Source organism: Neoarius graeffei, chromosome 1 (assembly GCF_027579695.1).
Source record: "Neoarius graeffei isolate fNeoGra1 chromosome 1, fNeoGra1.pri, whole genome shotgun sequence".
Classification (NCBI taxonomy): domain Eukaryota; kingdom Metazoa; phylum Chordata; class Actinopteri; order Siluriformes; family Ariidae; genus Neoarius; species Neoarius graeffei.
Genome location: NC_083569.1, coordinates 98,231,082 through 98,246,515, shown reverse-complemented (window position 1 = coordinate 98,246,515; position 15,434 = coordinate 98,231,082). Strand labels below are relative to the sequence as shown.

The 15,434-nt window shown below is 41.2% G+C and overlaps 1 protein-coding gene across 13 annotated transcripts in view; it reads left to right on the top strand.

Moving 5' to 3' along the window:
• LOC132875318 (adhesion G protein-coupled receptor L2-like) overlaps positions 1 to 15,434 on the top strand; it is a 407,634-nt gene that overhangs the window by 314,027 nt on the left and 78,173 nt on the right. For 4 of the 13 annotated variants that reach the window (XM_060912235.1, XM_060912115.1, XM_060912923.1 and 1 more), the window contains one exon: positions 7,349 to 9,292. The exons of 3 other annotated variants lie outside the window; for them this stretch is intronic. In XM_060912235.1, coding sequence (XP_060768218.1) covers positions 7,349 to 8,100 — 752 coding nt within the window. In that variant the 3' untranslated portion in view covers positions 8,101 to 9,292. Of the gene's footprint in view, positions 1 to 272; positions 6,715 to 7,348; positions 9,293 to 15,434 lie in introns of those variants that run through there. 6 more of the 13 variants (XM_060912685.1, XM_060912311.1, XM_060912767.1 and 3 more) reach the window with 4 other exon arrangements.

The following is a 15,434-nucleotide window of genomic DNA, read 5'->3' as shown; positions in this document are numbered from 1 at the left end:
AGCATCCATAGGAAAATTCTGCATGGCTGGCTTTGATGCAGTGCATGAATAGAGTGAAATGCTGATATAGCCTTATGGACTTCTGTCCACATCTGATAGTCACACTCTCTGCACAATACCTGGCTGCATTCGAAAGATTGCACATGCATAAACAAAACGTACGAATTCCTGGCAATAGCAATACTTCACAGTCATCCTTTTTTCAAATTGTTTTTTCATCGTCGCCTTCTTACCCCCCTCCCCCTCTTCCTCTTCCTCTCCCTCTCCTTCAGCTCAAGTCGTTTGATGTCTGGTTTCGGATTCTTCTCCACATCAACAAGAGGGACTTTTCTTATCTCGACGGCTGCGTGTCACACAACAACACCAATAATTTATTTTTTTTTGCTTCCTTTCTATTTGCTGCAATCTCTCCCCCCCCCCCCCCCCCCCTCTATTTCTATTCAAATTAGAGCGACTTGAGTCATATCCTGCACGAGATGGGAAATGGAGCCGCAGTTAATCCAGCATATGAATCTCTTATCCAGGCGTCTTTTCAGGAACAAATGGATCATTTGTGGAAATATCACTTCTTTTTAATCTTTTTTGCATAAATAATGAATCAAACTTTTAATCCGAAGACGTCTAAGAACATGACTACTGCGACTGTGATGTCGGTTTGACACAACAGAAATTAATGATGAGTGATATTTCACGACAAATGTTCCATTTGTTTTTGCTCCGCTAGCAGAAATGGATCCAGAAGAAGCCACGCTGACATTGTCACTTTATCGGCTAGCTAGCTCATATTAATTTGTATGTACGTGTTCTGAAGGTGCTTCCACTAACATTTGTGTAGAGACTGTGACTGTGACCGAGACTGTGACTAAAGTCACAGTGATTTGCGCTAGCTGTTACAAACCGGGATGTCTGGTCACTGTACCCTATAGATCCAGAACGGTAAGAGATAGAGAATGACGCTTAGTGAGGAAAAGTTGCGCCCTGCCATGCCAAACAAAATAAAAAAAAAAACTGATTGAAAAAAACTTGAAACTTGACAGAGTTATAAGTGATTGAAAAAAAAAATCTCATTTTTCATGGATCATTCTGGATCAGTGATCCAGATCAGCACCAAAAGTCATAGCAATGTAATTCAGCCCAGAGGTATTCTTCATGTGAAATTTGGTGATGGTTGAAAACTGAGGGAGAAATAGCGTCCTGAAAAACGCTAGGATAATAATAATAATAATAATAATAAGTCAAAAGATCCTGAGTGAGAGTCACAATTTGCGCCAGCGCTGCTCACTCAAATTAACTAGGAAATGGAAGTTTACGTCGCGAATGCCCAGAGTGATAGTGATACACACACTGAAACATCCCAGTGCTGTTATAAGAAATATGAGCACTCTTATGCTAAGGTCCCAGTCGAGCCATGAGAACCGTGGCTGGGGCCTACTGTGGCCATTCTGATAGATTCGGAGGTGATCCATTGCATAAATTTGGGCGGAGTAAATATGTAAATGAAGCGACGGTAACCGCGATGGTAGCAACTGGAGATGCCGGTAAAAACCAATGGCAGCAGCGAAGTATAGCGACGCATGGCCTTATAGCAATGATAGTTTTCATGGCTGCTGTATGGCATAGCCATGGCAAGATGAAATAAGCAACGCCCTTTTCATTAAGGCAACCTTTTCACTTTCTGTGGAATGTTTTTCCGTAAACATTTTGAGTTCAGTGGTTGTGAAGGAATGCTACAGTAACCTACGTAAACCTCACGTTTGCCTCAAGATTGCTCACAGATGCCTTCACGGTTGCGACGGGTGAATTCGTCCAGCGCTTGACCCACGGCAGTTTCCAACACAACAAACTTTCCAGGCATGGAAGCCACACCCTCCTGGTTGTCAACGTAGCTCCCCTGCTCTCACGTATTCTGACGGAAGGGCCCAGAACGTGTGCCAGTTGACCCCCGGAAGGCCCAAAATCATCTCCCAGCATCTACCGTGAAGTAATTCTGGCTATGTGAGACCTCAGCATTAGAACGCTACTGAACCAATCAAATTAGCGAACCAGAACTAACTGGTATATAAGACATGATGTATTATAAATACAATATAATGAAATGTACATATTAACATTATTAATACTGCAAGCCATGATATTAATTAACAGAATGAGATTAACTCGTACCATTATTAACGCCTGATCAGACTGTATACGACTCACTCGGCTGTTCGTTGATACACTTCGTTATTTCCTGATGTGCTCAGGATTAGTGATTTTATTAATTCATTAACGAAGTGTTAAATATATGCTTATTTACGGACCTTGAAATATCCACGCTGACTGTCGGTTGCACGATATTTTCCGAGAGCTGCATCAAATCCGTGACAGGTTTGAAATGATTCATTTCAGGAATCGAATCATTGAAGTGATTCCTCAAATCCCTTTTCCTACTTTCACCATCCTCCATCCTGTCATATTTCCTGTTTTTATTTTCCTTCTATGCATTCCTTTTACGCAAGCAACCTGAGTTATAGAATGTGTTCGAGACTCGTTTTGGCGAGTCGTTCATTTTGTTATTTTCCCTGCTTGGTAATTATGATTCGATGAGCTGTTTAAACACCCACCCGGACTAGGAAAAAAAGCTGGTAAGCCCTCGGTGTACATCTTAGAGCGGCGACATTGTGGTGGCTTTGGCAAGCAATATGATGTATTTGAGGAGAAAATGGGAAGAGAAGCTGCTTTGGGACCAAGGGGTTGCTGGTTCAATTCCCTGGTTGTTCCATGTTGCACGTCGCTCTGGATAAGAGCGTCCGCTAAATGCCTGTAATGTAACGTGATATAAAATGAACAACGGCTTAGTTATGAAAACCAGGATTGATTAAATATCCAGAATTGATCATGAAGATAACGAAAATTTGAATTGAAAAGTATTCCAGGATATCTCGAGCGGTGCAAAAGTAACATGTTGGAGATCACAAGTCAAAATCGTAACGATATCATGGACATTTGTGACCAGGAGCTCATGAGAGCGCGTGATTAGCCGATCTTTCTGGGTGGGAGGGGTGGTGTTAGTTTCTGTCCTGTCAATCAGAGCGATGCTAGCCAATCACGAGCATCCCTGAGCTCATGTATGTGGAAGAGGGCAGAGAGCGCACGTCTCTGAGGCTGTTCCACAGCCCTGTGATGCAGCAAGAGCAGCAGTTTGAAAGGATGTATGTACATGTTAGCGTTCATCCTTCCTAGCCGGTGGTTGGCGTACGATAAGGAGAGCTACAACACCAATAACAGGTGAAATCTGAACACTCTGAACTGGAACTCAAACTGGCCAAAGTAATTTACAGTATTTGAGAGGCCACATACAGAAGCCAAAACAAACCTCAAGTAGATTATGCAAGCTTTTAAGCTTGAAGGTCGCCTCCATTAGACGTACACCGAGGGCTTTAGAGAGAGAGAGAGAGAGAGAGAGAGAGAGATGCTGTGAATGCTTGCTGCTGTACCCTTACACACTCCATATCCTGAATTCAGTCATCCGGCGCGCCTGCTCGTTAATTAGATGAACTAAGTGATGAGCAATGAAGGAAGTCATAATTACAGCAATGAAAGGGGCTGCTCGTCACGGCTCCATATGCACCCACATGTGTTTTATTGATCGTACTCATCTCAGATCATTTATTATGGTGCACACTGGGAATTAATTATTTACATTCGAATCGCTGATTTGTATTACAGATCTGCATCGTTTATCCAGAAAATATATTTTCATCTCGGAGTGATTGGAGAATTTTTTTTTTTAAGCCAAAATTGGCTTAAAAACAATCAAAATAAATGAGAAATAGTTTATTTGCTGGAAAAAAAAAATTGAATTACAGAAACAAAAACACAATGATTTAGTTTTTGGAATTGTTTTAAAATGTTAATAGCGAGGGGGGGAAGGACGGGATAATGTAGGAAGCTTCGTCTCAACCCAGGAGAATAAGAATACAAAAAAAAAGGTATTTTCTGTGTTTCATTTATAATGTTTAGGATTCATTGATCTGCATTTGCATATAATGCAATACAATATATTATATTATTCTGTCCACATTCACTGGATATAAGCAATCGCGCGCTCTGATTGGCTACTCTACTACGAGGATATCGCTCTACTACTAGGATATCGCTCTACTACTAGGATATCACTGTACTATTAAGATGCTCTACTACTAGGATTTCCCTCTTCTACTAGGATTTCGCTCTACTACTAGGATATCACTCTACTACTAAGATTTCCCTCTACTACTAGGATATCGCTCTACTATTAGGATATCACTCTACTATTAGGATACTCTACTACTAGGATATCACTCTACTACTAGAATACTCTACTATTAGGATATCACTCTACTACTAGGATGTCACTCTACTATTAGGATATTCTACTATTAGGATATCACTTTATTACCAGGATACTCTATTACTAGGATATCCCTCTCCTAATAAGATACCCTACTATTAGGATATCACTCTATTACCAGGATACTCTACTACTAAGATATCATTCTACTACTAGGATACTCTATGACTAGGATATCACTCTATTACAAGGATATCGCTCTACTACTAGGATATCACTCTATTACAAGGATATCGCTCTACTACTAGGATATCACTGTACTATTAAGATACTCTACTACTAGGATATCACTCTACTACTAGGATTTCCCTCTTCTACTAGGATATCGCTCTACTATTAGGATATCACTCTACTCCTAGTATATCACACTACTACTAGAATACTCTACTATTAGGATATCACTCTACTACTAGAATACTCTACTTTTAGGATATCACTCTATTACCAGGATACTCTACTACTAGGATGTCACTCTACTATTAGGCTACTCTACTATTAGGATATCACTTTATTACCAAGATACTCTATGACTAGGATATCGCTCTATTACAAGGATATCGCTCTACTACTAGGATATCGCTCTACTACTAGGATATCACTGTACTATTAAGATGCTCTACTACTAGGATATCGCTCTACTACTAGGATTTCCCTCTTCTACTAGGATTTCGCTCTACTACTAGGATTTCTCTCTACTACTAGGATATCGCTCTACTATTAGGATATCACTCTACTATTAGGATACTCTACTACTAGGATCTCACTCTACTCCTAGGATATCACACTACTACTACTACTAGAATACTCTACTATTAGGATATCACTCTACTACTAGGATATCACTCTATTATTAAGATACTCTACGACTAGGATATCACTCTACTACTAGGATATCACTCTACTACTAGAATACTCTACTATTAGGATATCTCTCTATTACCAGGATACTCTACTACTAGGATGTCACTCTACTATTAGGATACTCTACTATTAGGATATCACTTTATTACCAGGATACTCTACTACTAGGATGTCACTCTACTATTAGGATACTCTACTATTAGGATATCTCTCTATTACCAGGATACTCTACTACTAGGATGTCACTCTACTATTAGGATACTCTACTATTAGGATATCACTTTATTACCAGGATACTCTACTACTAGGATATCCCTCTCCTAATAAGATACCCTACTATTAGTATATCACTCTATTACCAGGATACTCTACTACTAGGATATCATTCTACTACTAGAATACGCTTCTACTAGGATATCACTCTATTACTAGGATACTCTATGACTAGGATATCGCTCTATTACAAGGATATCCCTCTACTACTAGGATATCACTCTACTACGAGGATACTCTACTATTAGGATATCACTTTACTATTAGGATATCACTCTACTACTATATCACTCTACTAATAGGATACTCTACTATTAGGATATCACTCTATTACCAGGATACTCTACTACTAGGATATCATTATACTACTAGAATACTCTTCTATTAGGATATCACTCTATTACCAGGATACTCTACTACTAGGATATCATTCTACTACTAGAATACTCTTCTACTAGGATATCACTCTATTACTAGGATACTCTATGACTAGGATATCACTCTATTACAAGGATATCCCTGTACTACTAGGATATCACTCTACTACGAGGATACTCTACTATTAGGATATCACTTTACTATTAGGATATCACTCTACTAATAGGATACTCTACTATTAGGATATCACTCTATTACCCAGATACTCTACTACTGGGATATCACTCTACTGCTAGAATACTCTTCTACTAGGATATCACTCTATTACTAGGATACTCTACGACTAGGATATCACTCTATTACTTCTATATCCCTCTACTACTAGGATATTTCTCTACTACTAGGATACTCTACTAGTAGGGTATCACTCTGTTACCAGGATACGCTACTACTAGGATTGAATTTGCAAAATAACAATGCTCTGTTTCTCAAAATCCAGTGAATGTAGATAGAATAAAACAGTTATTCCACGAAATCAAGTCGTACATGAGCTTTACACGCCTCGTCGGCTATCAGCTCATGCACGGCTCAATTTCATGGGATAACTGTTAAATGTAGTGTAATCCAGGATCAATCTATTCCCTAGCTGAAAGGATGGACTGAATTCAGAGACGTTAGAGTTTGAAAGCTTTCTTTTTTGCTGTTTCTCACTTGTTTATCATTGCTACAATTTTTTAAAAAAACGCCGTTGTTTCACTTTTCTTTTGGCACGTCGGCAGTTCTCAGGCCAGCTAGCCTGAGCAGACACACATAATGTGAGTGGTGGCAAAGTGAGTCCTTGCACCTCGCTCGCCTGCTGCACGCCCGCCTGCCTGCGTGTGTGTGTGTGTGTGTGTGTGTGTGGTAAGGACTGACTGGCATCCATAGGCTCAGTTTTCTGCAGATGGCTGTGTGTGTGCGTCATTGATCACGCTTACATTATTTTATATATATATATATATATATATATATATATATATATATATATATATATGTGTATATGTATATTTTTTTTTAAGTCAGTTCATGAACATTTTGCCTGTGCACTGCCTTTGGCACTGGTTTTGCACTTAATATTCATTTAAAATGGCGGCTTGCTTTCATGTCTGACTATGTGCATTATGTGTGTGTGCATTTTAACGGTTTTGTGGCTGCTTGTGTCATTTTCTTTTCATCGACATACTGTTAAGGACATGAAATGACAGTAATATTTTGAATATTACTGTATGGATGATGGATAATAAGATGAGACGCATTTAAGGCTTGGGATAGGACGGGGGTGGGGGGGGGGAGAATGTTGATATGTCCTTAACAGTAATTGACATTTTATTGCTGCTAATATATTAACTGTTTGCTCTGCTTGGTTTGCTTGATGGTCTTGGAGTGCTTTTGTGTTTCTGAGTGTGCCCGTGTGTGTTATTCCAGGCCAGCACTCTCGGACGAACAGCCGTGACGTCAGTGCCATGGACACGCTGCCCCTCAACGGCAACTTCAACAGCAGCTACTCACTTGACGATGCCGCCTTCGAGAAGATGATCATCTCCGAGTTGGTGCACAATAACCTTCGTCCGCGCGGGAACCCGCGCTGCCAGGACGACTCCGAGCAACCGTCCAATCCGGATCGATGCCCACCAGGCTGCCATGCTGGGATGGGAGGCGTCGGGGTTAGGAGTGAAGATGACGGGAACGAAACTAACCACCCGGCGCTGGAACTCCTTCTCCAGCCGCATCACCGCGAGGTCCTGGAGGCGCCTCTGCTTCCTCAGCGGACTCATTCGCTCCTGTACAGTGCCAAGCAGGCATCGCGCCAGCCTGCCAGGCACCGACATGAAACGAAGGACGAGGAGGAGCAGAAGGAGGTCGATGGGGCGGGGAGGAATGAAACCACGCCCTCGCTCGATAACAGGGACTCGGTGTATATGAGCATGCCTGAACTCAGAGACTCGTCTCCGTCTCTGTGCCCGCATGACGGAGAGGACGATTTTCCTCTTTCGTCGTCCGGGCACAGCGACATGGACGAACCGTGCCACAAAGGCACAGGAGACGGCGTCCTTCCTGCCTCGTACTACCATATCACTGAGAGCTGCAACGGGAACGGGTTTGAGGATAACGAGCGCCAATCTCCAGACAGTGAGACCCCCAAAGACGGGCAAATGCAGCTCATCACCAGCCTCTGAGCTCATCCTATCCATTTCCTTTTCCTCCTTTTGAGTAGGTGCAGTCAATTTTCTCCCACAGATGCGCGTCGGTTTTTTGCCATTTAGTCGTTTTTGTACAAGTTTCAAGCCATCTGTGGTTTAAACTGTTCTGGCCGAGGTGGGAAAAACACGCAGGCTGCTTGACGTGTTCGTGAGGAGGCTGGCGTCGTCCACGCACTGGCCACCATTTTGTATGATATCGACGACAACAACATGACGACCATGAACACGGCATTTTGTAGAACTTCTTCTCAAGCGTCCTGGGGTTTATCAGGCAAAGACAATGGACACGTGACCCCACACATGGTGTCTCGCAACTCCTGAACAAAACAAAGAACGAAAACAACAAAAAAGAAAGAACCACTACTCCTGACTCAGGCCTTATATTTTCTCTATTGCACATGTAACTCTTATAAGAATGACAGCTAAAGAAAATATATTTTGCTGTACCACAAGTGGAAAAAAAAAAGTAAAAAAAAAAATGATTAAAAAAATATTATGGCAACCATAAGTGACATTTCATTTCCGAGAGGACGTTTTCATTTTAGCGAAGGGGGTTGCACATTTTTTGGTGTGTGAAATCTTCTTACACTTTGTCACTTGTAGAAGCTTCGAGAACATGAACAGAAGCCCGTATTCACACTTCCACTTGTGAGCAGTGCGTTCGCCTTCATCACTTACGCATTTTCGATTGTAAAAGTCCTTTTTTTTTCGCCAACAAATGTGTGCGGAGGACAAGCCTTTTGTCTCGTTTTTCAACATTAAAAAAAAAAAAGCTACGTCTTGCACAAATTGGGAGTGAATTGGACTTGTGTGTAATTTATTTTGGTGGCAGGATTTGCCAGGGATAAGATTTTTTTTTTTTTCTTCTGATGTGTCAACACGACGTTTTATGAAATGTATCTCAGCATTTGACACTAAATAATTTATTAGATGAAGTATGGAATATTATGAAATAAAAATAATAATAATTATTATTACAATTATAATAATAATAATAAGAAGAAAAAAGATGGAATGAAAAGTGTGTGCGAGAATAAAATACGGTACTGTTGTAAGCCTTTTTTTCCCTTTTTTTTCTTTTTGTTTCGTTGTTTTTGTAGGAGTCCATTGTCAGACGCTGATGTAAAATCAACTCTTGATATCGAAATAAATGTGACAATTTCTTTTTTTTTCCATCTTCTTTCTTCCACGACGTACATCATTCCACATACACTCATCACTGGCCACTTTAACAGGAACCTGTTCTTGGTTCTAAGATCCTTGTTCTTGGCTGCAGGCGTGGAACCCAATGTGGTCTTGTTATCTGTTGCAGGTCGAGATGCTTTTCTGCTCACCACGGTTGTAAAGAGTGATTATATGAGTTATTATATGAGTCCTTCCTGGCAAAAAAGCTCGCACCAATCTGTCCATTTTCCTCTGCCTTCTCTCATCAACGAGCTGTTTGTTTACTTTCCACACAGAACTGTCACTCACTCACTCGATGTTTTTTTGTTTTTCGCACCATTCTATCTGTGTAAACTCTAGAACCCCCAGGAGATCAGCAGTTTCCGAAATACTCAAACCATCTGGCTCAAACCAACACACTTTCATGCCACAGTGAAAGAAAGTCACACTTTGACAGGAAGTGAACATGAACTCAAGCCAACAATGGCTCAGCTGATTAGATACAGTGCTGGGCGTAAATAAGTACACCCCCTTTGAAAAGTAACATTTTAAACAATATCTCAATGAACACAAACAATTTCCAAAATGTTGACAAGTTTAATATAACATCTGTTTAACTTCTAACGTGAAAGTAAGGTTAATAATATAAACTTAGATTACACATTTTTCAGTTCTACTCAAATTAGGGTGGTGCAAAAATGAGTACACCCCACAACAAAAACTACTCCATCTAGTACTTTGTATGGCCTCCATGATTTTTAATGACAGCACCAAGTCTTCTAGGCATGGAATGAACAAGTTGGCGACATTTTGCAACATCAATCTTTTTCCATTCTTCAACAACGACCTCTTTTAGTGACTGGATGGAGAGTGATGCTCAACTTGTCTCTTCAGAATTCCCCAAAGAAAATCATTTCTTTACACCACAAAGGTGAAGGCTACAAGAAGAGCAGCAAAGCTTTACTTATCAGTCAGAATACTGTAGCAAAAGTGGTACAAAAATTTAAGAAAGATGGAACTGCAACCATCTCACAGAGACGTCCAGGTCGTCCACGGAAGTTAACACCTCGACAGGAGCGTCTTCTGATGAGAAGGGTTGAAGAAAATCGGCATGCAAGTTCACTGCAGTTATCTAAAGAAGTAGAAAGCCAAACTGGGGTGACTATTTCCCGTGACACAATACGGCGTACACTGCAGAGGAATGGCATGCATGGATGCCATCCACGAAAGAAGCCTCTCCTAAAGCCCAGGCACAAAAAAGCCCGCCTAGAGTTTGCCAGAGCCCATGCTGACAAAGATGAAGACTACTGGGACTCTATACTCTGGAGTGATGAGACCGAGATAAATGTTTTTGGGACTGATGGCTTCAAAACTGTATGGCATCGCAAAGGTGAGGAATACAAAGAAAAATGCATGGTGCCTACAGTGAAACATGGTGGTGGCAGTGTCCTTATGTGGGGCTGCATGAGTGCTGCTGGTGTCGGGGAACTGCATTTCATTGATGGCATCATGAATTCACAGATGTATTGCTCTATACTGAAAGAGAAGATGCTACCATCACTCCGTGCCCTTGGTCGTCGTGCACTTTTCCAACATGACTAAACACACATCTAAGGCCACTGTTGGATTTCTGAAGAAGAACAGGGTGAAAGTGATTCAGTGGCCAAGTACGTCTCCTGATCTGAACTCAGTCGAACACCTCTGGGGAATTCTGAAGAGACAAGTTGAGCATCGCTCTCCATCCAGTATCCAGTCACTAAAAGAGGTCGTTGTTGAAGAATGGAAAAAGATTGATGTTGCAAAATGTCGCCAGCTTGTTCATTCCATGCCTAGAAGACTTGGTGCTGTCATTAAAAATCATGGAGGCCAGACAAAGTACTAGATGTAGTAGTTTTTGTTGTGGGGTGTGCTCATTTTTGCACCACCCTAATTTGAGTAAAACTGAAAAATGTGTCATCTAAGTTATATTATTAACCTTACTTTCACGTTAGAAGTTAAACAGATGTTATATTAAACTTGTCAACATTTTGGAAATTGTTTGTGTTCATTGAGATATTGTTTAAAATGGACGTATGGGTGTTCCTAATAAAGTAGCTGGTTAGCGTATTCTCAGAAACGGCGAAAGCTGACTTGAGGGTTGAGGAAGGGGGAAAAAATAAGAAAGAAATTCCACTTCCTCCGACATTTCATCAAAGATTTCCGGAGTTCGCCTCATCAGTTCTTCACTGTTTAATTACAAAGTAACCTAATTAAGTCCATTAGCTGCTAATTAATATGTTAATGGATCCAAAACAACATCAGACTGGAATAAATGAGCTGAAGAGCATTTCATCAAACAATGGAACCATTCAGGGAAGTTAGTTGTGTGTGTGTGTTTTTTTTTTTTCTGTCACCAGCCTGAACGGAGTCACGCAAATGGAAACGGCAGATGGCATTGGTGGGCTGAGTGCTTTGTGTATCAGTTTTGCGCTACGAGGAATAATGATAGAGCCATAACCTGCTAAAATAAATAATAAATGCACCGCACCGACTCGGCCCTGCTTTCAGCCGTGCCTGTTCCGCTGCTGTAATTTATGAGACGCAGTTTCACGCCGCAGTGTAAAAATGAAAGGCTGAGGCCATTAGTGGAGTGAAATACACGGCTTCATGCATCACGAGTGCTTGGCCCTGACTGATGCGTCGTGCCTATACACAATTTCTCTCCAAATTCGCTAACTTGCTACAAGGGTTCCATTTCTTGTTTCGACAATGATGCGGCACATTTTTTTTCCCTTCTCCTCCTCGTCCTCCTCCTCCTCCTCCTTCTTCTTCTTACCTAGCAACAGATTCTGCAGTCCATCACTGCCACTTGTGAGCGCGTGGATGTGTGCTGGGGATCAGAGATCTCAAAGATAACATGTACACACTCGTACAAGGAAAAAATTCCAGCTGATTGTCGATACAGTGACATTTCTAGAGTGATTTTTTTTTTAAAATATCGATACAAGGTCCGTGTTACTCCAATAAATTACATACAGTGCTCAGCGTAAATAAGTACACCCCTTTTGAAAAGTAATATTTTAAACAATATCTCAATGAACACAGACAATTTCCAAAATGTTGACAAGTTTAATATAACATCTGTTTAACTTCTAATGTGAAAGTAAGGTTAATAATATAACTTAGATTACACATTTTTCAGTTTTACTCAAATTAGGGTGGTGCAAAAATGAGTACACCCCACAACAAAAACTACTACATCTAGTACTTTGTACGGCCTCCATTATTTTTAATGACAGCACCAAGTCTTCTAGGCATGGAATGAACAAGTTGGCGACATTTTGCAGCATCAATCTTTTTCCATTCTTCAACAATGACCTCTTTTAGTGACTGGATGCTGGATGGAGAGTGATGCTCAACTTGTCTCTTCAGAATTCCCCACAGGTGTTCGATTGGGTTCAGGAGATCAAGAGACATACTTGGCCACTGAATCACTTTCACCCTGTTCTTCTTCAGAAATCCAACAGTGGCCTTCGATGTGTGTTTAGTCATGTTGGAAAAGTGCACGACGGCCAAGGGCACGGAGTGATGGTAGCATCTTCTCTTTCAGTATAGAGCAATACATCTGTGAATTCATGATGCCATCAATGAAATGCAGCTCCGCGACACCAGCAGCACTCATGCAGCCCCACATAAGGACACTGCCACCACCATGTTTCACTGTAGGCACCAGGCATTTTTCTTTGTATTCCTCACCTTTGCGACGCCATACGGTTTTGAAGCCATCAGTCCCAAAAACATTGATCTTGGTCTCAACACTCCAGAGTATAGAGTCCCAGTAGTCTTCATCTTTGTCAGCATGGGCCCTGGCAAACTCTAGGTGGGCTTTTTTGTGCCTGGGCTTTAGGAGAGGCTTCTTTCGTGGACGGCATCCATGCGTGCCATTCCTCTGCAGTGTACGCCGTATTGTGTCACGGGAAATAGTCACCCCAGTTTGGCTTTTTACTTCTTTAGATAACTGCAGTGAACTTGCATGCTGGTTTTCTTCAATCCTTCTCATCAGAAGATGCTCCTGTCGAGGTGTTAACTTCCGTGGACGACCTGGACGTCTCTGTGAGATGGCTGCAGTTCCATCTTTCTTAAATTTTTGTACCACTTTTGCTACAGTATTCTGACTGATAAGTAAAGCTTTGCTGATCTTCTTGTAGCCTTCACCTTTGTGGTGGAAAGAAATTAGTTTCTTTCTCAGGTCTTGTCTCATTTCTCTTCCATGTGGTGCCGTTGCTGACAGCATGAAATGGGAAGGGGTTTGCTTTAAGTAACACCCTTTTATAGTCAACTGTCTGCTGGACACCTGTGTAATGACTAATTAGACTCACCGGTGATTGAATTCTTGTTAAATTAGACAACTTTTGTAGTCGACAATTTAGCTTTGCTCCAGAGACTTTCAGTGGGGCGTACTCATTTTTACACCACCCTAATTTGAGTAAAACTGAAAAATGTCTAATCTAAGTTATATTATTAACCTTACTTTCACGTTATAAGTTAAACAGATGTTATATTAAACTTGTCAACATTTTGGAAATGGTTTGTGTTCACTGAGATATTGTTTAAAATGTTACTTTTCAAAGGGGGTGTACTCATTTACGCTGAGCACTGTACATACAGTACCGTGCAAATGTCTATTTGATGATTTTTATATTATTGAGTCAACAACAGGGCGGCACGGTGGTGTAGTGGTTAGCGCTGTCGCCTCACAGCAAGAAGGTCCTGGGTTCGAGCCCCGGGGCCGGCGAGGGCCTTTCTGTGCGGAGTTTGCATGTTCTCCCCGTGTCCGCGTGGGTTTCCTCCGGGTGCTCCGGTTTCCCCCACAGTCCAAAGACATGCAGGTTAGGTTGGCTGGTGACTCTAAATTGACCGTAGGTGTGAATGTGAGTGTGGGTGGTTCTCTGTGTCTGTGTGTCAGCCCTGTGGTGACCTGGCGACGTGTCCAGGGTGTACCCCGCCTTTCGCCCGTGGTCAGCTGGGATGGGCTCCGGCTTGCCTGCGACCCTGTAGAAGGATGAAGCGGCTAGAGATAATGAGATGAGATGAGATGAGTCAACAACATGAAAACATTTTTGAATCCAAACATTCATTTCATTTTCCAGCACAAAATTAAATGTTACAGAAAAAAAAATTCATATCTGAGCAGCGTATGACATAAGAGAGCACTTTTCAGATGGAAAAAGAACTGGGTTTTGGTGCAAAATTACAAAGCGAGTGTGACAGTCAAATGCTGTGTCCGAAATCACTCACAATTATTATAGTGTGACTCTGCTGGGTGCCTGGTGGACAGGAGTGAACCACTTTAGATCATTACAATAGAGTTACAATTGAATATCAAACTTGATATGTCAAACAGTTGTCTGGTTACATCTCTCATGTCCACGTGCATTGGAGGTCAGCTGCAGAGTGCAAAGCACAAACACAGCGTTAGGACTAATTACCATGTACCTGTTCCTGATTAGAGCTCAACCACAGCGCATGTATATAAGGACTCTCAGTAACACACAGACTTTCACTGTGTCTGTCTGAAATCACTCACTACTCACTATATAGTGGACTATATACAGTGGTGCTTGAAAGTTTGTGAACCCTTTAGAATTTTCTATATTTCTACATAAATATGACCTAAAACATCATCAGATTTTCACACAAGTCCTAAAAGTAGATAAAGAGAACCCAGTTAAGCAAATGAGACAAAAATATTATACTTGGTCATTTATTTATTGAGGAAAATGATCCAATATTACATACTGGTGAGTGGCAAAAGTATGTGAACCTCTAGGATTAGCAGTTAATTTGAAGGTGAAATTAGTGTCAGGTGTTTTCAGTCAGTGGGATGACAATCAGGTGTGAGTGGGCACCCTGTTTTATTTAAAGAACAGGGATCTATCAAAGTCTGATCTTCACAAAACATGTTTGTGGAAGTGTATCATGGCACGAACAAAGGAGATTTCTGAGGACCTCAGAAAAGCGTTGTTGATGCTCATCAGGCTGGAAAAAGGTGACAAAACCATCTCTAAAGAGTTGGACTCCACCAATCCACAGTCAGACAGATTGTGTACAAATGGAGGAAATTCAAGACCATTGTTACCCTCCCCAGGAGTGGTCGACTAACAAAG